This window comes from Schistocerca nitens, chromosome 4 (genome assembly GCF_023898315.1).
Source record: "Schistocerca nitens isolate TAMUIC-IGC-003100 chromosome 4, iqSchNite1.1, whole genome shotgun sequence".
NCBI lineage: Eukaryota > Metazoa > Arthropoda > Insecta > Orthoptera > Acrididae > Schistocerca > Schistocerca nitens.
This window is the reverse complement of record NC_064617.1, coordinates 794030619-794054514: the sequence shown is the minus strand read 5'-3', so window position 1 is coordinate 794054514 and position 23896 is coordinate 794030619. Positions and strand designations below refer to the sequence as shown.

The following is a 23896-nucleotide window of genomic DNA, read 5'->3' as shown; positions in this document are numbered from 1 at the left end:
TTGACATGGCGGGAAACAGCCATTCCTTCTTTACGTTTCTCGTGCAGAAATGCCATTACTTCCATTTCAATATTTTCGAAACGTCCACCTTGTGGGCCACTAAAAGCTTTCCTAGTCCGCTTCACATTTTTCAGTCATCCTTTGTCCTTTCGCCACCCTCGAACATTGGTTTCTGTAACTCCATGCTTCCTAGAAGCCCCTCAGTTGTCTGTTGCTTCTGTATGCCAAACAACCATGATCTTGAAATTTAAGTCATAGTAACGCCTAAATACTATTGAAAATTTCGATATCAAATCACGTTATTCCACACTGTAATCTATTACACACTTCACGCAGTTTAGAATGGGATCTCCAAGGTTAAATAACATGGATAAAAATATTTGTCGCAATAAACATTTTCTGCTGTCTCGTGCAACAATGCTCAAAACACATGCGTACGTACAGAGTTAAGCCGGTAGGCGTAGCAGCTTAATGGAAATTCGAGGTTCTACAAACTCCACATCATATGCCGCGAATGCAAGACAGATAAAAACCTGGTCTTGAATTCGGAGATATACGGAATATTTCCAAACTTTTTCCTTTTTTACAAAGTATGTTTCGATCCCCCGAGGTTATTAGCGTTTCTTCGCTTTTCACTAGTATTCCACGGAAACGGCTCTACAATTGAATCGGTCATTTCATGACCCACAAAAATAAATTTATTAGGACCAACTAAAACTTCCTACAGCATAACCATCTGTATGTTTATTGTTATTTCTATGTAAATGGTTATTCAGTCTTCAACGACTGTCTGGCACTGTGAATCTTTGTTTTGTAATATACGATTTAGCAAGAAAGTAGATTTAAAAATTGCTTCTTCACTACCTTTTTTGCAATGAGCAACTATTCGCTACAATAAATGGTAGGTATACTTCGAAAAACATGTTGACTTCATTACAAAATCAGTAAATATGATGAAGTGTGTACGAAAATGAGACTATTACGATTTTATTCACAACTGGAGCTGTGGCTCCGCCAGATATAACAATGATGAAGCAAAACACAATGAGACAACTTAATCTTCAAAAAATGGTTCAAATGGCTCTGAGCACTATGGGACTTAACATCTATGGTCATCAGTCCCCTAGAACTTAGAACTACTTAAACCTAACTAACCTAAGGACAGCACACAACACCCAGCCATCACGAGGCAGAGAAAATCCCTGACCCCGCCGGGAATCGAACCCGGGAACCCGGGCGTTGGAAGCGAGAACGCTACCGCACGACCACGAGATGCGGGCACTTAATCTTCTTGACCACCATTGTCATTGTTTGTTCCCCCTGCTATTGGCCTTTCTTGCAATTCCTCATAAAATGACACATGTTTGTATGTATGTATGTATTGTATCACGGACCTAGAAACGACGGAAAGGCTTCGTTCAGAATCCCTCAACAGGCCACAGCAGTCCACCCACCCCACTGCCGCCCCACACCGAACCCAGGGTTATTGTGCGGTTCGGCCCCCAGTGGACCCCCCCGGGAACGTCTCATACCAGACGAGTGTAGCCCCAAATGTCTGCGTGGTAGAGTAATTATGGTGTAGCGTATGTGGAAACGGCGTTTGCGCAGCAATCGCTGACACAGTGTAACTGAGGCGGAATAAGGGAAACCAGTCCGCACTCGCCGAGGCAGATGGAAAACCGCCTTAAAAACCATTCACAGGCTGGCCGGCACACCGGATCCCAACACTAATCCGGCTAGCGTATTCGTGCTGGGGACCGGCACGTCTTCCCTCTCGGGAAACAGTGTGTTAGACCGCGCGGCTAGCCGGGCGGGCAAATTTCACATGTGATGGAATATACCGTTTCACTTTCATTATATCTTGTATGTTTTTGACTTTGATGGACACCCATATTTCAGGATATGCTAAGCCATTGGGAAGCAGAGGGCTCTTAGCGAAGACGTAAATGAGCTGAAATGTCTATATGACAGCAGCATCAATGAATAGCTCTGTTTTCACTTGCCCTAGCTAATGTGCATCATACTCAAAAGTCGTCCATTTAGAAGGGATTTCCATGGGAAATTTCCAATGCTTCGTTCACAGAGGCAATACTTAAAATAAACAGGCCGACAATTTTAAATGCTAATACAGCAACATCGTTAGAAGTTTCCACTGAGAATTTACTTGATGCCTTTTCGATTACTATGGCATACCCTTCAAGTATACAGGAGGAACATTAATATGTGTGTGAAATCTTATGGGACTTAACTGCTAAGGTCATCAGTCCCTAAGCTTACACACTATTTAACCTAAATTATCCTAAGGACAAACACACACACCCATGCCCGAGGGAGGACTCGAACCTCCGCCGGGACCAGCCGCACAGTCCATGACTGCAGTGCCCTAGACCGCTCGGCTAATCCCGTGCGGCGAACATTAATAAAGCCGACAAACTGCAGGTACGGATTAATGGTGAGAAATGGAGGATAAAGGCCCAGTGAACATGTGTCCAGAAATGCAGCAGCCAGCCGCTGTGGCAGAGCGGTTCTAGGTGCTTCAGTCCGGAACCGCGCTGCTGCTACGGACGCAGGTTCGAATCCTGCCTCGGGCATGGATGTGTGTGATGTCCTTAGGTCAGTTAGGTTTAAGTAGTTCTAAGTTCTAGGGGACTGATGACCTCAGATGTTAAGTCCCATAGTACTCAGAGCCATTTGAACCATTTTTGGAAATGCAGCGTTGTCACAGTTGACGGCGCTGACAAATGACAGTTCTTCTGACCACGTGCTGTGCGTTCCTTGTGTGTTGTAGGCTGTGTGACTGACGAGACGTACTGCAAGCTGCAGAACTGTCGGGTGTTTATGTCATGAAGAATCCGAGGTGGTGTATGTGTAGATGGAAACAGTCGAAAGGCTACTCATCTGTATCAAAACATGTACATCACACATTACAAGACCTATTTGGGCGTTTGTGTGATCAAAGGTCCTTTCAGACGGATGAACGTGCAGGAAGGCTGCGATCTGTGCGTACACCAGATTTGGAGGACCGGGTCCTAGACGAGATTGTGACAACCCTAGTGCAATATCCAGCAAGTGGCCCGCCAACATTGTGTGTCCTGCATGACAAACTCTATTACCCCTATCACCTACATTTCCCATGGAGGCCACTTTTAACATCTTTTGCGAGTTGAATGCGATGCAACTCTGTATTGTGTTCAGGGGCGATTTGTTGTCATTGCACGCACACCGTCTATTTCCAGACACATGTCCATAGGATCTTTTTCTCTCCATTTCCACTCACAAATCCGCCCCTGCAGTTGGCCGGTTTTACTAATGCGCACCTTGCATAGGTCCTGCCATGATGGCTCACCAACTTCTTCATATTCCTATCTCTGTCGTTTGGGAGGAAACTGTGCATGTGTGTACATAAGCAACTTTTCAACTTCTTAAATCTCCCAACTGATAGAAGTGTTATACAAAAGTGAACCATTGTGTTGTTCTTATGCTGATTGGCACACCCGCTGGAGAACAGGTGAAGCTCATTCACATCTTTCGTGACATCTTTCTGGACATAATGGTATAGTAATGAGCAGTCTTCATTTCCACATTTCTTCGCTTCGAATTGATGGTATCAGTAAAATTGTGAGAGTTTACTATTCAAATTATGGATTAAAAACATTGACCTGTAGCTGTTTCAAGTAAAAGATATTCTGAACAGGAGTATTTGGCAATGGTAAATTTTGCATTTTGTCAGACTTCAGTCCACAGACATTATTTTCCTTTTCACTGCATTCACAGACTTAATTAATTTTACTGTATCCTTTTTTGAACCTTCTACAGTGAACCACTATGCGGACTGTTAAGTCTGTCAAATGTAACAAGAAAAAATACACATGAATGCAACAACAGTCCACCAATGTCTTTTGCTTCCAGTTACACACACTTCGTTATAGTCATTGCCAGAAGTACACCGGTCAATTATTCAAGACTTTTCTACATGGATTGGCAACTGCCTTGCCGCAGTGGATACACTGGTTCCCGTGAGATCACCGTAGTTAAGCGCTGTCGGGCGTGGCCGGCACTTGGAGGGGTGACCATCCAGGCCGCCATGCGCTGTTGCCATTTTTCGGGGTGCACTCAGCCTCGTGATACCAATTGAGGAGCTACTCGACCGAATAGTGGCGGCTCCGGTCAAAGAAAACCATCTTAACGACCGGGAGAGCGCTGTGCTGACCCCACGCCCCTCCAATCCGCATCCTCACCTGAGGATGGTCCTGATGGGCCACTTGTGGCCTGAAGACGGAGTGCTTTTTCTATATGGAGTAAAGATTTATAACTCTGATAGTGACGTCATTTGAAGGAGGACTACTTTCCTTGTATGTATTAAACTGTATACCTTCATCACCCAGTTCCAGTACACTGATGTTACGGGATATCAACTAACATCTTGTCGGACCGTCTTTTGCTCGACGTAGTGTAGCAACTCGACGTGGCAGGGACTGAACAAGGAGCTGGAAGTCACCTGTAGAAATACCGATCCATGCTGTCTGTATAGCCGTCCGTAATTGCGAAAGTGTTGCCGATGCAAGATTTTCTGCACGAACTGACCTCTCGTTTATGTCCCATAAATGCTCGATGGAATTCATGTTGGCCTATCTGGGTGGCCAAATCATTCTCTCGAATTGTCCAGAATTGTTTTCAAACAATTGTGACATGGTGACATGGCGCATTGTCACCCACGAAAATTCCACTCTTGTTTGTTAACGTGAAGTACATGAACGGCTGCAAAAGTTCTCCAAGTAGCCGAAAATAACCATTCCACTCAATTATAAGTTCAGTTGGGCCACAGGACCCAATTCATTCCATTTAAACATACCCACACCATTATGGAGCAACCACCAGCCTCCATAGTGTCTTGTTGACAATTTGGGTCAATTGCTTTGGTGGCCTGCGCCACACTCGAAACCTACCATCATGTCCTACTAGATCAAATTGGGACTCATCCGACCAGGCCACAGTTTTCCAGTCGTCTAGGGTCCAGCCGATATGTCACAAGCTCAGGAGAGGTGCTGCAGGCGATGTCGTGCTGTTAGCAGAGCCACTTGCGTCAGTCGTTTGCTGCCATAGCCCATTAACGCCACATTTCGCAGCCCGTTCAATTCTGTGGTTATTTCACGCAGTGTTGCTTGTCTTTTAGCACTGACATTTCTAGGCATCGCCGCTGCTCTCGGTCGTTAAGTGAAGAACGTCAGCCACTGCGATGCCAGTGGTGAAAGGTAATGCCCGAAATTTGGTATTCTCGGCACAGTTTTGACACTGTAGATCTCGGAATATTTAATTCCCTAACGATTTCCGGAACGTAATGTCCCAAGCGTCTAGCTCCAACTACCAGTCCGCGTCCAAAGTCTGATAATTCCGGTCGTGCAGCCAGAATCACTTTCCACATGAATCGCCTGAGTGCAAATGACAGCTCTGCGAATGCACTGCCGTTTGATACCTTGTGTACGCCGTACTACCGTCATCTGTATGTGTAAATATCGCTATCCCGTGACTTTTATCACCTCAGTGTCAGTAACTCATTTTTGTAAAAAAAAAGCTGACTCGTGACCTGTTTGTAATGACCTATTCAATTTTCTGGTGTGATATTGGTAGTCGGACGACCGATTAGCGTTGTTAGTTGTGGTCTCCAGTCCGAAGACTGGTTTGATGCAGCTCTCTATGCTACTCTACCCTGTGTGCGGCTGGTTCTGGCGGAGGTTCGAGTCCTCCCTCGGGGATGGGTGTGTGTGTTTGTCGTTAGGATAATTTAGGTTAAGTAGTGTGTAAGCTTAGGGACTGATGACCTTAGCAGTTAAGCCCCATAAGATTTCACACACATTTGAACATTTTGAACAAATCTCATGTCTAAAAAATGGTTCATATGGCTCTGAGCACTACGGGACTTAACTTCTAAGGTCATCAGTCCCCTAGAACTTAGAACTACTTAAACCTAACTAACCTAAGGACATCACACACATCCATACCCGAGGCAGGATTCGAACCTGCGACCGTAGCGGCCGCGCGGTTCCAGACTGTAGCGCCTTTAACCGCTTGGCCACCCCGGCCGGCAAATTTCATGTCTCTCTAGTTCTGTTCAGTACCTCCTTATTATTTACGTGATCTACCCATCGAATCTTCAACATTATTCTGTAGCACCACATTTCCAAAACTTGTATTCGAATTTTATCTGAACTGTTTATACCGTCAATGGTAAGGCATAACGACAACAAACAACTGCGTAGTAGCATTTGCAGCACAACCGTCTGTTGTCGTGGATGTTCTTTCAGCGGCACGACTATAGTGCGAATGGTCCTTGACGGCGAGTCGGAGCAGGTAACGGCGAGACGTTGGTATCCCGTCACCCGCGGCGGCTCCCGACGCGGGCAGAGCCCTCCCCTCTCCCCGCCAACCCCAGGCGACTGCCGCCGCAGGCCGAGGCCGGGCTATAAGACGGCAACGCCGACCGAGCTAAGGACAATTCGAGAGCGTGATGTCGGTGAGGAGGGACGGCGGTTCGCGCGCGACCACTACTTGCTCTGCCGGAGCAGCCGCGATGCGCCGCCTGGCCGTGGCTGCGGCCGTGGCGCTGTTGTGCTGCGCATGCGCGGATGCCGCCGCGGGTACGCGCGGTAGCGCCTGCAAAGGATCGGGGCCGGCGCTCGAGGAGCTGCTGCGACGTAACTACAGCGAACACAGCGAGGGCATGTGGAGCTGCGCCGACCGCGGCCCCCACTACCGCGACGCCACGCTCGCCTTCCAGTTCAACTCTCCCGGCCTGGAACTCATCCACTGCATCGCCGCGGAGAGAGAGGTTTCGGATTTTTCCAAAGACGATGTGTACTTCGTCATGCTGAGCGGCTCCGCGGACTCGCCGTCACGGTACAAGTGCAAGTTGTGCGACAGCAGGTGGTACACTCTGGATAGGGACCCGATGTTGCAGCGGCCGCTGGTGCAGTGCAGAGGCTTCGCCGAGCTGGAGCTGGAGCTGGAAGGGCACCCCGCAGAGGCCGGGACGCGGCTGGACGGCGTCCGCTGCCACACGGCCTGGCGCAAGGGTTGCGACCGCGGCTACACGTGGTGCCACGGCAAGTGCTGCCGCCGCGAAGCGCTCTTCTACTATCCCCGTGAGTACAGTGCCTCGTCCGCAGAACTTGCCTCACTTTCAGTCGTATTTTTGATCGTTACAACCGTCTCGAACACTGGTAGTCAACCTGGTACCTAAAGCCATCGGCGCACAGACCGTGCCGTCGAATGTCATAGTTGAGCGTGCCGAGTTAAACGTGATGCTGAACGCTCACAAGGGAACCTCCCCAAGGCACCCCCATCAGATTTAGTTATAAGTTGGCACAGTGGATAGGCCTTGAAAAACTGAACACAGATCAATCGAGAAAACAGGAAGAAGTTGTGTGGAACTATGAAAAAAATAAGCAAAATATACAAACTGAGTAGTCCATGTGCAAGATAGGTAACATCAAGGATGGTGTCAGTTCAGGAGCGCCGTGGTCCCGTGGTTAGCGTGAGCAGCTCCGTAACGAGAGGTCCTTGATTCAAGTCCTCCCTCGAGTGAAAAGTTTATTTTCGCGAAGTTATGACCTGTCCGTTCGTTCATTGACGTCTCTGTTCACTGTAATAAGTTTAGTGTCTGTGTTTTGCGACCGCACCGCAAAACCGTGCGATTAGTAGACGAAAGGACGTGCCTCTCCAGTGGGAACCGAAAACATTTGATCGCAAGGTCATAGGTCAACCGATTCCTCCACAGGAAAACACGTCTGGTATATTCTGTACGTTCGATCCCTTAAGCAACTTTCCGATTCCTTACAGTTCGGAAAATATTCATTGATCTTGTTATTGAAGTCGCGAGCTATATTTGCTGGATTCATATTGCCCACGGAATACATCTCACGTATTTAATGCACTCTCGTCCAAAGTAGCGCACAGTCAACTGCCAGCCAGGGAGCCTCGTTAGCAGGAATACTCTCTCTTCTGTGCGCTGTATTCCACTGACGTCGTGTGTTTCTATGTTTGTTTAGGTGTAGCGTCATCATACTACGGCGCAGTTACCTCACATCGGGCGGACGGACGGACAGATAATAATTGTCTGAAAATTAAAAAATTAAACTTTTCACTCGCGGGAAGACTTGAACTAAGGACCTCTCGTTCCGCAGCTGCTCACGCTAACCACGGGATCACGGCGCTCCTGAGCTCACGCTATCCTCGATGTTGCCTATCTTGCGCATGGACTACTCAGTTTGTATATTTTGCTTATTTTTTCGTAGTTCCACACAACTTCTTCCTGTTTTCTCGAGTGATCTGTGTTCAGTTTTTCAAGGCCTATCCACGGTGCCAACAAATCTGAGGGGGGTGCGATGGGGAGGTTCCCTTGTCAGAAATGATGTTACATGTGCATACGGTACGTGTGCATCAACGTGGTGTAAGGGATTGCAGCGCGCTCCAGCGGCAGTTGTTTGCTGTATCTGGCTCCCACATCACATTGGTAACGGATTTGGTAGGCGTAAAATTTCTGCGTTAACTCCATTATAACTCACATTTTTTCCCTTGTCGATATGCTCTTTAAGTTAGTCTGTTCGCTGCATACATAAATAAAACCTTCAATATCCATGGACATTATATAAGAAAGAAAACTACCATGTCCAATCAGATTATTATTTTTTTAAATAAAGGATGGGGCCCCTCCACGCCCACACCAACGTGGTGACCAAACCAAAAGTTCTACTGTCACCTCCGTATGACATGTTAGTTTTCAAATCGTGAGTTCAAATGGTTCGAATGGCTCTGAGCACTATGGGACTTAACTTCTGAGGTCCTCAGTCTCCTAGAACTTAGAACTACTTAAACCTAACTAACCTAAGGACATCACACACATCCATGCCCGAGACAGGATTCGAACCTGCGACCTCAGCGGTCGCGCGGCTCCAGACTGTAGCACCTAGAACCGCTCGGCCACAACGGCCGGCCAAATCGTGAGTCACAGGATGCGGGCTGTGATGTTATCCATGAGTCTGGGTAGGATTACTCATTGATATGGTCCATCAAGAGACAGAAAGTGGACCAAAGCGATCGAAGGCTACCGATTTGCAAGGGCAGACGGAAAGAAGTGCCAAGGCAAGCGCCAAGGGAAGAAAACCTCTGCGACAGTAGGACGGGTAGTAAGGGCAGTAGCGGCTTGCTAGCAGCGACAGTGCATTCAAGGTGTGTTTATGTTAGTGCGAGGTATCGTGCATCGTTATCTTTGTCGTTGCGGAAGCTCGTTGTAGGGCTTGCTGCAGCTGCTGCCTCCCTGTAACAATTCATGGTCCTCATAAATTAGTGGGCGATCGGTCATAGACCAGCTCACAGTGTAGGGGATGTGTGTGGCTGGTGTGCGTGTTGTGTACGGTACGACTTCCTTGCGATTGCCTGTTTTTCTGCGGGTCGAGCATCTGGGTTGCCAGTAATAGCTGTGTTGCAGGGGCTCGCCATTACTGTCGTGTTAGCGTGCTATGGACCATAGATGTTTGGTTTCTTGCTAATAGTGTCTGTGGTCTATTATGTTTCCATCTATGGTTGTGGTCGTAGTTACCCAGAGAAAGGATAAACGGGATACGCGAGTGTCTCGTGTTTCTGTACAGTCGTGTGGAGAGTTTTTGGAATACCTGCAAGATGGTATCAGGTCGATATTTCCGGTGAAGATCCGCGGTGCGTGTGTAGCGCGGAGCGTTGCTTATGATTCTGAGTACTTTGTTCTGTATGAGCTGCAGACGGCGCAGGCGTGTGGGCGCAGCGTATTCCCAGACAGGGGCTGCGTACGTCATCAGGGGTCGAACAAGTGTCACGTACATGGACCTAGACACCCTCTTGTTCAGTGTGCTACGCCTGTTATGCATAGGGTAAAGTTGTTTGAGCCTCACGTTTGCTTTGTTGGTCACGTGTTGAATGTGGTCCCCCCAAGAGTAGTTTCCGGTGCAGACAGACACCGAGGTATTTGACCTTCTCGCGAAAACTTATTGGGCGTGCATGTAGTGTAATTGGGTTGCAGTGCTGATGTGTACAGTCAGAAACGACATTGGCTTATAAAAGATCCATTACAAATAGTGCAATACAAATTCATATTTGATGATTGTGCCTCTTCAGAGGCAAAATCTTTACATGTGAAATACGAAACTTAAAACAACAACGTTCAAAATATCTTGCTGCCAGTAGCGCAAGCTGAAGCCAATCAAGCAAACTCATTCCTCAGAAAGACCGCGCTTATACTTACATAACATCGAATATTAAAGAATACACTATTATTAAACTACGAGTAATAACAAAATACGAGAACCGATTAGAAAACGCGAAGGGCAGCAATAAAAATATTTGTATTTAGAGAGGCGTGAACCATCAACACATGAACCATTATTACCTTTCCAGTCTGCAATGATACATATTGCATTATACCAACCACGATTGTTCAGTGATCGTACCTTGGAACGCTTTTATCGTAGGTAAGTTATTAACTGACATTTAATTATAACAAATTATATCAAGGACATTCCATTTCTTACGGATCCTGTGTGTGCCGTTGCACTGAAACGGGATACTTCCATAACAAACAAGTTACAATAACTCTTTAACGACCAACATGACGCCGGCCGGGGTGGCCGAGCGGTTCTAGGCGGTTCAGTCTGGAACCGCGCGACCGCTAAAGTCGCAGGTTCGAATCCTGCCTCGGGCATGGATGTGTATGATGTCCTTAGGTTGGTTAGGTTTAAGTAGTTCTAAGTTCTAGGGGACTGATGACCTGAAATGTTAAGTCCCATAGTGCTCAGAGCCATTTGAACGAACCAGCATGACGTTTCCCGTCATTTTATTACAACAAATAATACAATTGACGACGGGTTTTCGAGAGATCCTCAATTTTCTGATGCTTAGAAATGGCATATATACATACGGAGTTCAAATGAAAGCCAATATCGCAACTCACGAGTCTGTACTGAAGAGAGATAGCGTGCATGTGATGTATATGGAATTCTTCCACGTACGTTCGGAATATCTGTCATATCAGATATTGTTCTGCACGCTCAGGAAGATTCCGTAGCATCCTTTTTCCCCACTATGACGTCAGAAACTCGGCACGCTCAATGCCAACAGACTAACGCCTACTAGCGGACGTTCCAGGTTTCATGGTTGGCAGAAATGGTTGATGGTGGAAAACATTTTCATTAGGTTTCCATGAAATTTTGATATAACGTATTTCGTAAGCAGTTATTATTATATGCTTTAACTGTCTGCTACACTGCTTTATAAATTTTCTAATGTAAAGTTCCGTCCCTGCTTTAGAAATTAACCATTGCTGTAAAGCTGGTGGGCAGTTAGAAAATCTTACTACTAATAGAAACACAAAAGTGGGTATTAGGTAAGAAAGGTCGACAATCCCTGGCCTAGAACCTGTAACTACACTTTTGCCTCCCAACTTCTTATCTCTTTCAGTTAGATATGTGGTTTACGTTTTTTCGGACATGTCTGAAAGAAAAGACGTCACATATAAGATTAATTAACGAGATGACCGCCAATGATCCTTTCAGTGCAGACGCACACCTAGCTTGAACTCTTAACGGGAATCGTCGAGATGCTGCGAGTAATGTGACTATTGAGCAGGGGCACTACATCAGTAATGTATGGTATAAGTCGAGGATCTAGGTCAGATCTTAGGCGTGCTACGATGATCCCTGCGGCTGAGGTGACCATTGTGTCTGGATGGCGTATTAGTCAGTGAATCTACCCAGTAAGCAGGAGAACTGAGTTCGAATCCTGATCAGGCACAAATTTTCAACTTGCTGCATTGATATAAAAGAATGTCCACTGGCTACTAATGTCTTTAATTCTTTTGCGTCTTATCTCACCAGCTCTTCATTCGATGCATCGTTCTTGCTCTCTCTCCTTCGTGCTCTTCTCGCTTTCTCGTCAGATAGATCCACCATTACCAGTATATTTGCTCTGAACCTCTCTCTCTTTGTTATATCGTCTTTACTGATACCTCACTTTCCTAGCTCCTGGCCAGGGCTGGTTTGAGGTCATTTTTCCACAAAACCACTTATTATTTGGCGGCGACTCTCCCCCCAACCTGTCACCCTACCTCAGATATTAGAAATCTTTCCTTGGCCTCTTGGTAGGAACTTCTAAAATAAATTTAAATCACGTAATCGTGGAATTAAGTTTTTTTTCTTTAAAATAAGAACTACGTAGATATCCATTGTAAAAAAAAGAAATTTCTTAATCTTAGTCCAGTGTTAATACTACAACTCACTTCCATTTCAAGCGGATCCTGAGAAAGCTTTTAGTGTAATAGAAGTAACAAGACCAATTGCATTCTTTTAGAATCAATAGAAAAATACTTGTCATTAACCTAAATGTAAACAATGATAATGTAAAATTTCTGTTTTCTTTTCAGATTAACAATGTCACTTTTTAGTTCTACAGGGCGTCCCGAAAACATCGACAAATTTTAGGGACAGTTTCATCACACAGAAATAAGTAAAAAGGTCAGTAAACATTGGCTCCAAAATGCGTGCCTTAAGAGGTATGAGCACTTGTTCATCTTCGATACTATGAAGCAGATCGCGTCTACTGCAAGGTCTTTGCTTCCATATTTTGGGGGGAAGAAGTATTGATCAGGACAAGAAATAATCTTTAGTAAATGTTTTGGTGTAAAAAACCTGCCCCTACAGTTTGTCGATGTTCTTTGGAATACCCTGTGTATTTTACAAATTATTTCCATTGAAAAGCCTGCTGAATTGTTTTAAACACAGTTTCTAACAGTACACCATTTTGGGATCACAGTAACTGAAATTATTTGTTTCAACTAACTTTAAATCATGTACTTTGCATGAAATTGATACGAACGACACTACAGACTATTCTTTAGTGGGTTTAAATACTACTACATGCTAATTTTTTCCGTGACACAAAAACTAACATTTAGTATTAAGGACGAAGGCGGCAAAATATGGCTTCACGAAAATGTTGAGTGGACTACAAATTATTTGTCGTAATAACACGAAAGGGCAGGCTGGATAGTAAAAAAGTTGGGTTGGCTGAATTTCTGTAGTTGGCCACTATCTGTTCCATCTGTATCATTAAAAAGGTATCTTGCTTACATCCAATCAGTTAGGATATAATGATCGTCTTTGCAGATTCCCCCGCACGTTAATTTCTTAGAAACAGATTATCATCAACATTTTTCTAATGTTTTGCTGATATCCGTGTGTAGCACCTTAAGTATAGAGACCTTACTTTTAAAAATATTATAAGTAAATGTACTGATAACAGTATCAGAGAATAGAGAAAACTTAAACGAATTTCGGGATACTATTTATATTTGGATATGTTAATTTCCTTGAGTGCAAAGAAACATTACGGTCAAGTTTTACCTCTTTAATTGTGACGAAATGAGAGAGGGAAACTGTCAGTTGCATCCTCAAGTGTAGGAGTCACTGTACTCAACGTTTCGTTTGATGCCATTAGTTCCTCGTTAATTAGTTCAAAACCGCAAGACAGAGGTTAATGAGAAATAACTGTTGCCCATTTAAATGTGACTACCGCGCTGTCTCAGGCGTCTTGTCACGGTCCGCGCGGCTAGCCCCCCCCCCCCCCCCTGTCGGAGGTTCGAGTCCTCCATCGGGCATGGGTGTGTGTTGGTCCCATAAGACATTACCACAAATTTCCAAAACTCTGACTGCTTCGTTGTGTAGCACCTGGTTGGTTTGGAATACGGCACTAATCAGAGCCAGCCACGGTGGCCGAGCGGTTCTAGGCGCTTCATTCCGTAACCGAGCGACTGCTACGGTCGCAGGTTCGAGTCCTGCCTCGGGCTTGGATGTGTGTGATGTTCAAAAATGTTCAAATGTGTGTGAAATTTATGGGACTTAACTGCTAAGGTCATCAGTCCCTAAGCTTACACACTACTTAACCTAAATTATCCTAAGGACAAACACACACACCCATGCCCGAGGGAGGACTCGAACCTCCGCCGGGACCAGCCGCACAGTCCATGACTGCAGCGCCCGAGACCGCTCGGCTGATCGCGCGCGGCTGTGTGTGATGTCCTTAGGTTAGTTAGGTTTAAGTAGTTCTAAGTTCTAGGGGACTGATGACCTCAGATGTTAAGTCCCATAGTGCTCAGAGTCGTTCGAACCTTTTGAACAGCCTGAAATTCTAAATTGCTTTACTACTGCTCCCCGCCATGGCTCAATACAGGAAGCGGCAGGGCAGCGTGGCTGAGGCATCCAGCGGCCTCCTGTGTATTGGCGCCCTGAAGTGCTGGCAGAGCTCAGCATCAGCAGGCAGTGGCCCATGGTGTAACTGCTTCTGTTAGCAGCGATTCTAGGCCTGAGCGGTCTTGGGTAGCTGCGGCCACAAATGTTGTAGCACTGCTTATGCACCCTGCACTGTTGGGCAGGCAGCAGGCAGGGACGTAATGGCAGTGACCCACTGCCTCATGTTGATGGCCAGCGAGCTGTTTCCCAGGGCCGGCGCTGGCCAGACGTGGTCGTGACTCCAGGTCCCGTGGTTTTAGGGCACACTGCCGTGATGCAGAGTCGAACTGTGGTCCACGAACAGAATGCCAGATGGTGCTCAAGCATCACAGCCCCGTGGTGACAGAGTTGTGACTCTAACAGAAAAGACTTAAGTGTAAGATGGCTAGGTATTTATACGCTTCCGAGCTGTGCTTGATTGGCCTTAGCCATGCCATGCGGCACATATACTAAATACCGGGTGATCAAAAAGTCAGTATAAATTTGAAAACTTCATAAACCACGGAATAATGTAGATAGCGAGGTAAAAATTGACACACATGCTTGGAATGGCACGGGGTTTTATTAGAATCAAAATGCACGATGGCGCTCCACCCCATATTGCTAGACGCGTGAAAGATCTCTTCTGCGCATCGTTTGGTGATGATCGTGCGCTCAGCCGCCACTTTCGTCATGCGTGGCCTCCCAGGTCCCCAGACCTCAGTCCATGCGATTATTGGCTTTGGGGTTACCTGAAGTCGCAAGTCTATCTAGGGATGCTGAAAGACAACATCCGACGCCAATGCCTCACCATAACTCCGGACATACGTTACAGTGCTGTTCACAACATTATCCCTCGACTACAGCTATTGTTGAGGAATGGTGGTGGACATATTGAGCATTTCCTGTAAAGAACATCATCTATGCTTTGTCTTACTTTGTTATGCTAATTATTGCTATTCTGATCAGATGAAGCGCCATCTGTCGGACATTTTTTGAACTTCTGTATTTTTTTGGTTCTAATAAAACCCCACGTCATTCCAAGCATGTGTGTCAATTTGTACCTCTCTATCTACGTTATTCCGTGAATTATACAGTTTTGAAATTTATACTGACTTTTTGATCACCCGGTATTTTGACAGACGCCAGTGTGGAAAGGCTTCTTCCCTCTTCAGATTAGGTACTGCTGTGTCACATGTTTCCGCACATCAACACGCCAGCTCACCTCGCAACATTGTGACACCTGTGTTACATTTGGTGAGCCATCACACCCACGCTTGCCTGTGGCTGGCGCTACTACAAACCACTTCTATGCTTCGCATGTTTCTGAACAGATATGATTGGTATGCTACAGCTGCAACTTCACACCATTCCCCGTGCACACACACATTGGGTGCCAACTGAATGGAGCTAAATTGGTCCCTCCCTGGTCCAGTTCGTAGTTCAAGGGGTTGGTGTTACCAGAATTTCAGGGTTACGTTGGTAACGCACATACTTCAGCAGTTTCCTGTGTTTTGGAGACTGATCTTCCTAACTGTGAGTGCTGCCCACTTCGTTCTCACTCTGTGCTTGCACCCTTGCTAGATAGATCAGGTGGAGACAATTTGTCGTAGACTGGTAGTTGAGTAAACATTATATTAACAAACCCATCTTGGTCTTATGGTTTGCACATGCCGTTAAGCGGGTGTAGCAAGAGTCGGCTAGCAATCATGCATTGCTCTACACATGACAACGGCATTGCAAATTTATTTGTCGTTCATATCCACTGAAGGAACCGCAACTTGAAGGATGGTATTGTCTACATTCTAGATTGCGAGTATCTAAACAAATTCTATTCCCTGCCATATTTACCTTGTCTCTTCCAACAATTCCCAGAAGTAATGGCCTTTGCAAGAGTATAATCTAGTGTATTCAAGCTTTTCCTCATTTCTTATTTTAGCTTTGGTTAATAGTAAAGATTGTCAAACTAACTAAATTGCTTGCAATATGGACAGGCCCCAATTTATATTTCTGAATATTCTTTCTTGTAAACGATTTCCATGAATCACTAAGATTCAGTTCCTGTTTTATACAGCAACCCGTACCATATATTGCAACTTTTCGTATTTATATTTTCAAATCATTGTTATTGAAGAATATACCAATAACTGATTATTACTCTAGGTTGTAAAACATCATATCCATGTGCTACCTTTCCTCCTGTTTCATTTCAGTTTTTTTTTTCCTTGAAGAGGTTAGGGAACAAATCCCTTGTGCCCACTAATACATGAAAATTCGGATTGCCATTAATTATAAAACAATCTGAATCACACAGGGACGTTTCTTATAAGGTGACAGCTTTCATCACATGATAACCTTGAGACCTTCAAACCATATTGATGGACTAGCTGTATATGGAGCAGGAACTGCTGAATGACGATAATCAACTGCTGGAGCAGCTCCACCCACTATTACTACCTCGTACTCACATGTGAAATATCTATCTAAACACCGTAAGTCCTCTATCGACAAAGCCCTAAAGCTCGTTTAAAAATTCTAATAACCTGATACTATGATCTTAGTGTTTCCTCCAGCTGAAGACTTACAGGTCGCACACAGCTGTTTCATAGCAGCACAACTGTCCTCTTCCTCCGCGGCTCGTGGTCTAGTGGCTAGCGTTGGTGTCCCTAGATCATGGGGTCACGGGTTCGATTCCCGGCCCGGCTGGGGATTTTCTGTGCCTGGGGAATGCGTGTTTGTGTTGTCCTCATCATACCATCATCATCACTCGTGATAATGGTTAGATTGGACTGTGTAAAAATTTGGAGTGTGAAAAAATTGGGACTTTGTACGGGCGCAGTACGTGCAGTTAAGCGTCCCACAAATCAGACATCATCAGCGTATTTATTACAGCTCTTTCCACCTGAGGTAGCTCTCCACTTAACTCTGGCAGCTGCTTCTTGTACACAACGAATGAATCAGACATTGTCGAGTTGGAATGGAAAAGTTGAGTATGTTACATTTGAAAAGATGTATATATCACAGGGATAATGTCATGGTATGGGAGGGTAAGGGAAGACAGTTGAAACTGCCCCGGTAAACTATACAAAGTATGTAAAGAATTAAGGAAGGCAGGAAAGACTGGTGACAGAAGTGAAATTACGGTGAGTATGTGAAGCTGCAAGGAAGGAAGGACAAGGCGGGACACCGTGACAGCCGGCCGGAGTGGCCAGGCGGTTCTGGGCGCTACAGTCTGGAACCGAGCGACCGCTATGGTCGCAGGTTCGAATCCTGCCTCGGGCATGGATGTGTGTGATGTCCTTAGGCTAGTTGGGTTTAATTAGTTCTAAGTTCTAGGCGACTGATGATCACAGAAGTTAAGTCGCATAGTGCTCAGAGCCATTTGAACCATTTGACACCGTGACAGGGTTGTTATATGGCAACAGGCCAGGCTTCTCCAGGATGATGGTGGAAAAAAATGTGGAACTGTGTAGGGGTCCAATTCACAACATTCAGTGGTGTGGGTAGTGAAGTTTGTAAGGGCAGAGAACTATGCAACCATCTGAAAAGGTCAGGATGGAATCAATAAGGTTCGTGGAGAGATCTATGATACTTCCAGTACTTTGCCCCCATGTCGAGTCCACTGGTAGTTTTAGTCCATAGTGTATTTTTTTGTAGCTAGTATGTTAGGATTTATAGTTAGCTTTTGCTTCAGTGTCACTCCAGGTATTTCAGTGTTTTAATTAGGTATATTTGAAGGTTTTTTACTATGAGGCACAAAACTCAGGTTGTTTTTCTACAATTATTGCCAATATTTTAGCATGACTGGTGGAATTGAGACGAAGTTTGAGGGTCAGTACCTGTTGAGTATTCTCAGTTTATGAAGTCTATTTCTGCTCAGTAGGGTTCTATTTAACCGCAATCTAATACATATAAACATAGTTTATAAAGGTTGCTTTTGCTTGATAAAGTTCTAGTTGAAGCAATCTAGTCCATATACATTAACATTTCTGCAAATGCAAAACCCAGAATGAATAGCCTTGACGAACTGAAACTAGTAAGTGTGAGACAGTGCACAACATGGACAAAACTGAGATGTGACATCCATACAAAGTCAGCAGGGCACTGTCCTGTGCAAACAAGCAGTTTAGTGTTCTACCAGGCTCAATTACCGCAATTCGTGTGAAATTAATTAATTACTTAACTTCTGAATGTTTATTCTGTTGTATCAGAACTACTTATTAATGTTTAAGATCCTGCAAATGTCATTTTTACTTTTTGTTTATACAGTGGTTTTAGTTTTGTGTGACTGCAAAAGGAAAAGTTAAGGAAAGAATCTGCAACATGAATGTGTACTCTGGAGTAATGAAATCCATAGTCTTTTTGTTAAAGTGTGTCTTATCTGTCCTCTACACTTGAAGTGATGGTTCCTGGAGCACACCAATAATGCGCTGTGAATCTGAATCATGGCAGCAAACCTTGGATGAGTGTGTTTTATCTTTAATACAAACGTCACTGCAAATTTTTTGTGGAATAATTTTGGTTAGAAAATCATCAATCTAAGGGGGAGACCCTGGATTAGTCGTTCTTTGTGTTGTAAATTATTGTTGTTCAGTTTGTTTCTCAGCACCAGCCATTACTGCACAAAAGTAGTACTGAATGTACAACTTTTATTAATAGTGATAGACACTTTGTCAAACATTTACATAACTTCTGTACTTGTTTCGTTATTTTACTTCTCATACCCTCGTAAATAACTTCTGTACTTGTTTCATTATTTTACTTGTCATACTCTTGTCTTTGTTGCACTGTTGACATCCTATCCAAAATATTAAGTTATCAGTTCTTTGCATACACTCTCATGACGTCCATATCTAACACTATCCTCTCACTCTGCAAGTTTCATGCTAGGTTTTAGAGAACGGAATACCTATAAAAGCAATTCCAAAATATGCCTTGAATTGAAAATGCCCTCTTATGAGCAATGTTTAGCCTCATTAACTGACAAGTATTTTAAATATTCTACCACCCAGATGGATTATTAACAAACAGGTTCTGTACTGCGCATCAAAATGTACTCGGCTCACAAAGATATAAAGACCACGTCGCCATGTGGAAGACACACTATAAAGTCACGAAAATTTCAGTGAAATTCTCCACCTTAAACTTCGCAATGTGAACCAAAATTTAATTACCCGTGAACTACAAAATCTCTTTTCAATGATTAACAAACTCATATTGCAGATGTGCTTATCTTGCACGTAGCCAAACCGCACCCTACCAGACCATCATGCCGCCAACAGCCAACCACTCCATCAGAGTGCCAAAACAACACCTTATGCCAGACCTGCTTGAACTATTGTTTCTTCAAATATGCTACCTGTTGTTTGCCATGAGGTGGGCGGGACCTAAAGGCCCAATATTTTGGAACTACGTAATACAAACTAAGTTAGTAGTTACAGAAACACAGCTTTGAAGTAAAGCTGCAGTAAATAATAAGTGAAATAATAGAATAGTGAAAGTTGCAGATTTTGTGAGTGACAATCAATCCTGCACCATCCAATTCACATTGATTTTGCGTCCCTTCCGTGGAGTGCCTCGACCTGCATTCCACGCTGTGATCATGTGAACATCACACACGGGTTGACAGTCACAAAGAAAACGTGTCTTTTTTATGATCATCAGAGGAATGCAATACTCCTCTGAATATTTTTTATTTACGGTACTTTTAAATCAAACAGCTACGTAAAAAATCTCTGAGTTCATGGGCAATTTCAAATACTCATTTATATATGAAAATTTTAATCATCTCTGCACAAATAAAAGTGTGATGTGACATCTGATGTCTCCCGAGGATATGGTCACGTTGTAACCCAGTATGCTCTGCTGTGGCTCTGATATGTTCTTGTATTTTCCAGGGTAATATGAGCGTATCCAAGTTGTGAGTCTGTGGGGAAGTATGGTGTGGTCACCAGAATTCAAAAAATTGGAAATTTGTGGTAAGTTCCTATGGGACCAAACTGCTGCGGTCATCGGTCCCTAGGCTTACACGCTACTTAATCTAACTTAACTTACGCTAAGGGCAACATACGCACCCAAACCCGAGGGAGGACTCGAACCCCCGATGGGGGGAACCGCACGAACCGTGGCAAGGCGCCCAGACCGCGCGGGTTTTGTTCATCCCCCCCCCCCCCCCCCACACACACACACAACCAGAGCTTAAGGGCGCTGAATTGTCCATCGTATCGTCGCTGTCTGGGTGGGAAATTTTCAGCGTCACCCATTGAATAACTGAGTCTCACCAACCGCTTGTGTCAGTCTTTCTGCAGTGTACCAAATTTTCCGATCTTGTTTCGGTAAGTCCCTGGGCAATGGCGGGCTGTACCATGGCAACTCCGGCTTCGGTCTCATACCGTCTCATCTCCTGCACATACCACCTTTGGTATCTGGTTCCATAGCGGCTTACATGCCGGATTTTCTTGTGAAAAGGGTTGGGAACTCCTGAGCTGTAGAGAAGGATGCAGCCCAACAACAAGCCTGTTTATTTGTAATGGGGTCATCGGTCCCTAGGCTTACACACTACTTAATCTGACTTAAAGTTACTTACGCTAAGGACAACACGCACACCCACCCCCGAGGGAGGACTCGAACCTCCGACGGGGGGAACCGCGCGAACCGTGACAAGACGCCCCTAGACCGCACGGCTACCTCGCGTGGCCCAGAATTCAAAACAGTGGAGTGGAGTTTATGGGGAACTGACGCTGTTAAAACATTAAGTCTTGTTAGGGATGTGGCTGGATATGGCGTCTGACAAGATAAGGCGCGCACAGTAGGCAGTGTGGCAGGTATCATCAGTGTACCAGAAAGTTAATGGGTGGCTTCAAGTTTAGGTTTTTGTAGATTCCCAGTAGCTGTTGCCGTTTGTACAGGAGTAGTGTTGAATAACTTATGGATGGCTATTGGAACACGTTGCATGGGTATAACGAAGTGTGTAGACGATGTTGAGTATGACAGTTCATTGCCAATTTGGCTCAAAGACTTCAGTGATGCATCCAAGGACGTATTGCACAAGTGTTATTTTCAAAGAGGGATGTCGTTCTGGTGAATAAATACTTTGAAAATGGTTGAAGGAAGGTTTCACTTAAGATGAGGATATTGGCATCATGCTGGGACAGGGTGTACATAAACAGGTATTTGTTTGTTGGGAAGAAAGGAATGTTGTGTAAGGGGAATGCTGTAACGAAGGTCAGGAAACATATTGTGTAGGTGAGGTAGCTGAAAGTAAAGTGGACTCAGTTGTGGTACGCTACTGGCCATTAAAATTGCTACACCAAGAAGAAATGAAGATGATAAACGGGTATTCAATGGACAAATATATTATACTAAAACTCACATGTGATTACATTTTCACGCAATTTGGGTGCATAGATCCTGAGAAATCAGTACCCAGAACAACCAACTCTGGCCGTAATAACGGCCTTGATACGCCTAGGCATTGAGTCCAACAGAGCTTAGATGGCGTGTACAGGTGCAGCTTCAACACGATACCACAGTTCATCGAGAGTAGTGACTGGCGTATTGTGACGAGCCAGTTGCTCGGCCACCATTGACCAGACGTTTTCAGTTGGTGAGAGATCTGGAGAATCTGCTTGCCAAAGAAGCAGTCGAACATTTTCTGTATCCAGAAAGGCCCGTAGAGGACCTGCAACATGCGGTCGTGCATTATCCTGCTGAAATGTAGGGTTTCCCAGAGATCGAATGAAGGGTAGAGCCACGGGTCGTAACACATCCGAAATGTAACGTCCACTGTTCAAAGTTCCGTCAATACGAACAAGAGGTGACCGAGATGTGTAACCAATGGCACCCCATACCATCACTCCAGGTGATACGCCAGTATGGTGATGACGAATACACGCTTCCAATGTGCGTTCACCGCGATGTCGCCAAACACGGATGCGACCATCATTGTCATTCGTGCACCCAGGTTCGTCGTTGAGTACACCGTCGCAGGCGCTCCTGTCTGTGATGCAGCGTCAAGGGTAACCGCAGCCATGGTCTCCGAGCTGATAGTCCATGCTGCTGCAAACGTCGTCGAACTGTTCGTGCAGATGGTTGTTGTTTTGCAGACGTCCCCATCAGTTGACTCAGGGATCGAGACGTGGCTGCACGATCCGTTACAGTCATGCGAATAAGATGCCTGCCATCTCGACTGCTAGTGATACGAGGCTGTTGGGATCCAGCACGGCGTTCCGTATTACCCTCCTGAGCCCACCGATTCCATATTCTGCTAACAGTCATTAGATCTCGACCAACGCGAGCAACAATGTCGCGATACGATAAACCGCAATCGCGATAGGCTACAATCCGACCTTTATCAAATTCGGAAACATGATGGTACGCATTTCTCCTCCTTACACGAGGCACCACAACAACGTTTCACCAGGCAACGCCGGTCAACTGCTGTTTGTGTATGGGAAATCGGTTGGAAACTTTCCTCATGTGAGCACGTTGTAGGTGTCGCCACCGGCGCCAACCTTGCGTGAAAGCTCTGAAAAGCTAATCATTTGCATATCACAGCATCTTCTTCCCGTCGGTTAAATTTCGCGTCTGTAGCGCGTCATCTTCGTGGTGTAGCAATTTTTATGGCCAGTATTGTATTGGGAGACTTATCTGCCCCCTAATCAGTTTCTGCTGCAAGAATGCCCTGCATCTGTTTCAAATTCAGATTAATGGGGAGCACTATCTTTGGATGTTGAGCGTAATCATAATCACTGTGTTTGTTCCCTGCTGTTCACAGAGCTGCAGCAGCCGATTGGCACTGGTAGTCTGCTGACTGCACAGAGTGCTGGGACCCGTGATGCAACACTGCTGCGCCTTCTGACAAAGACAGCAAAGACAGCTGTCGCTGCCTGCTGATTGCTGACTGGTACTGCTGGGCGCCGGTAGGGTGCTGACCACGCTGAGTGCTGGACCCTGTGAGGCTCGCCTGCTGCACCTAATGGCAGTGGCAGCACAGACAGCTGGTGATGACTGCTGGGTATCGGTAGGCTACTGACCCATAGGAGGCTCTGCTGCAGCACCTGCAGATAACGGCAGCACAGGCTGCTGGAACTGACTGCTGACTGCTGCTGCTGCTGCTGAGTGCTGAGAACATTGAGAGCCAGCCCTCAGAAGTCGCCACTGATGAGCCCGCTATTACTACAAATAAAATATCACAATTCCTTGTCTGTGAACATGAAGTAGTTTGACTGCATGCATGTAAATGGAATGATTGACGGTCGTATCTGTATCAACATTCCATCAAAAATAAAGTTGACTGTATATTGTGTCCTGCACAGCTGTGGTTCAGTGTTGCAGTATCTATGAGGTATAGCGAAGTACCGAACTGTTTGTTACTAAAGTCAATAAAAGAGAGAAAAACCTAGCACATAGTGGTATCATTGTTGTGCTGTATATGACAACCATCTCAAAAATAAGAAACAAATTCTTTGACTAAATCCACATCATAATTAGCAGTCACTTACAGCTGCACTTATGTATGTGTTTGAGCAAGCCCAGCTTAATCTCAGTTAACCTGAAAAAAATTTTTGTGCTTCAGTGAAAGCTTTTGCAATGGGTTTTGTTGTTTT

At 45.1% G+C, this 23896-nt stretch overlaps 1 protein-coding gene across 1 annotated transcript; it reads left to right on the top strand.

Moving 5' to 3' along the window:
* The first annotated feature begins 6507 nt into the window (after positions 1-6507).
* On the top strand, positions 6508-23694 carry LOC126251727 (uncharacterized). The gene is made up of 2 exons (XM_049952331.1): positions 6508-7139; positions 23065-23694. Exons 1-2 carry the CDS (start codon positions 6569-6571, stop codon positions 23181-23183), a joined length of 690 nt encoding a protein of 229 aa, XP_049808288.1. The 5' UTR covers positions 6508-6568; the 3' UTR covers positions 23184-23694.
* The last annotated feature ends 202 nt before the right edge of the window (positions 23695-23896 follow it).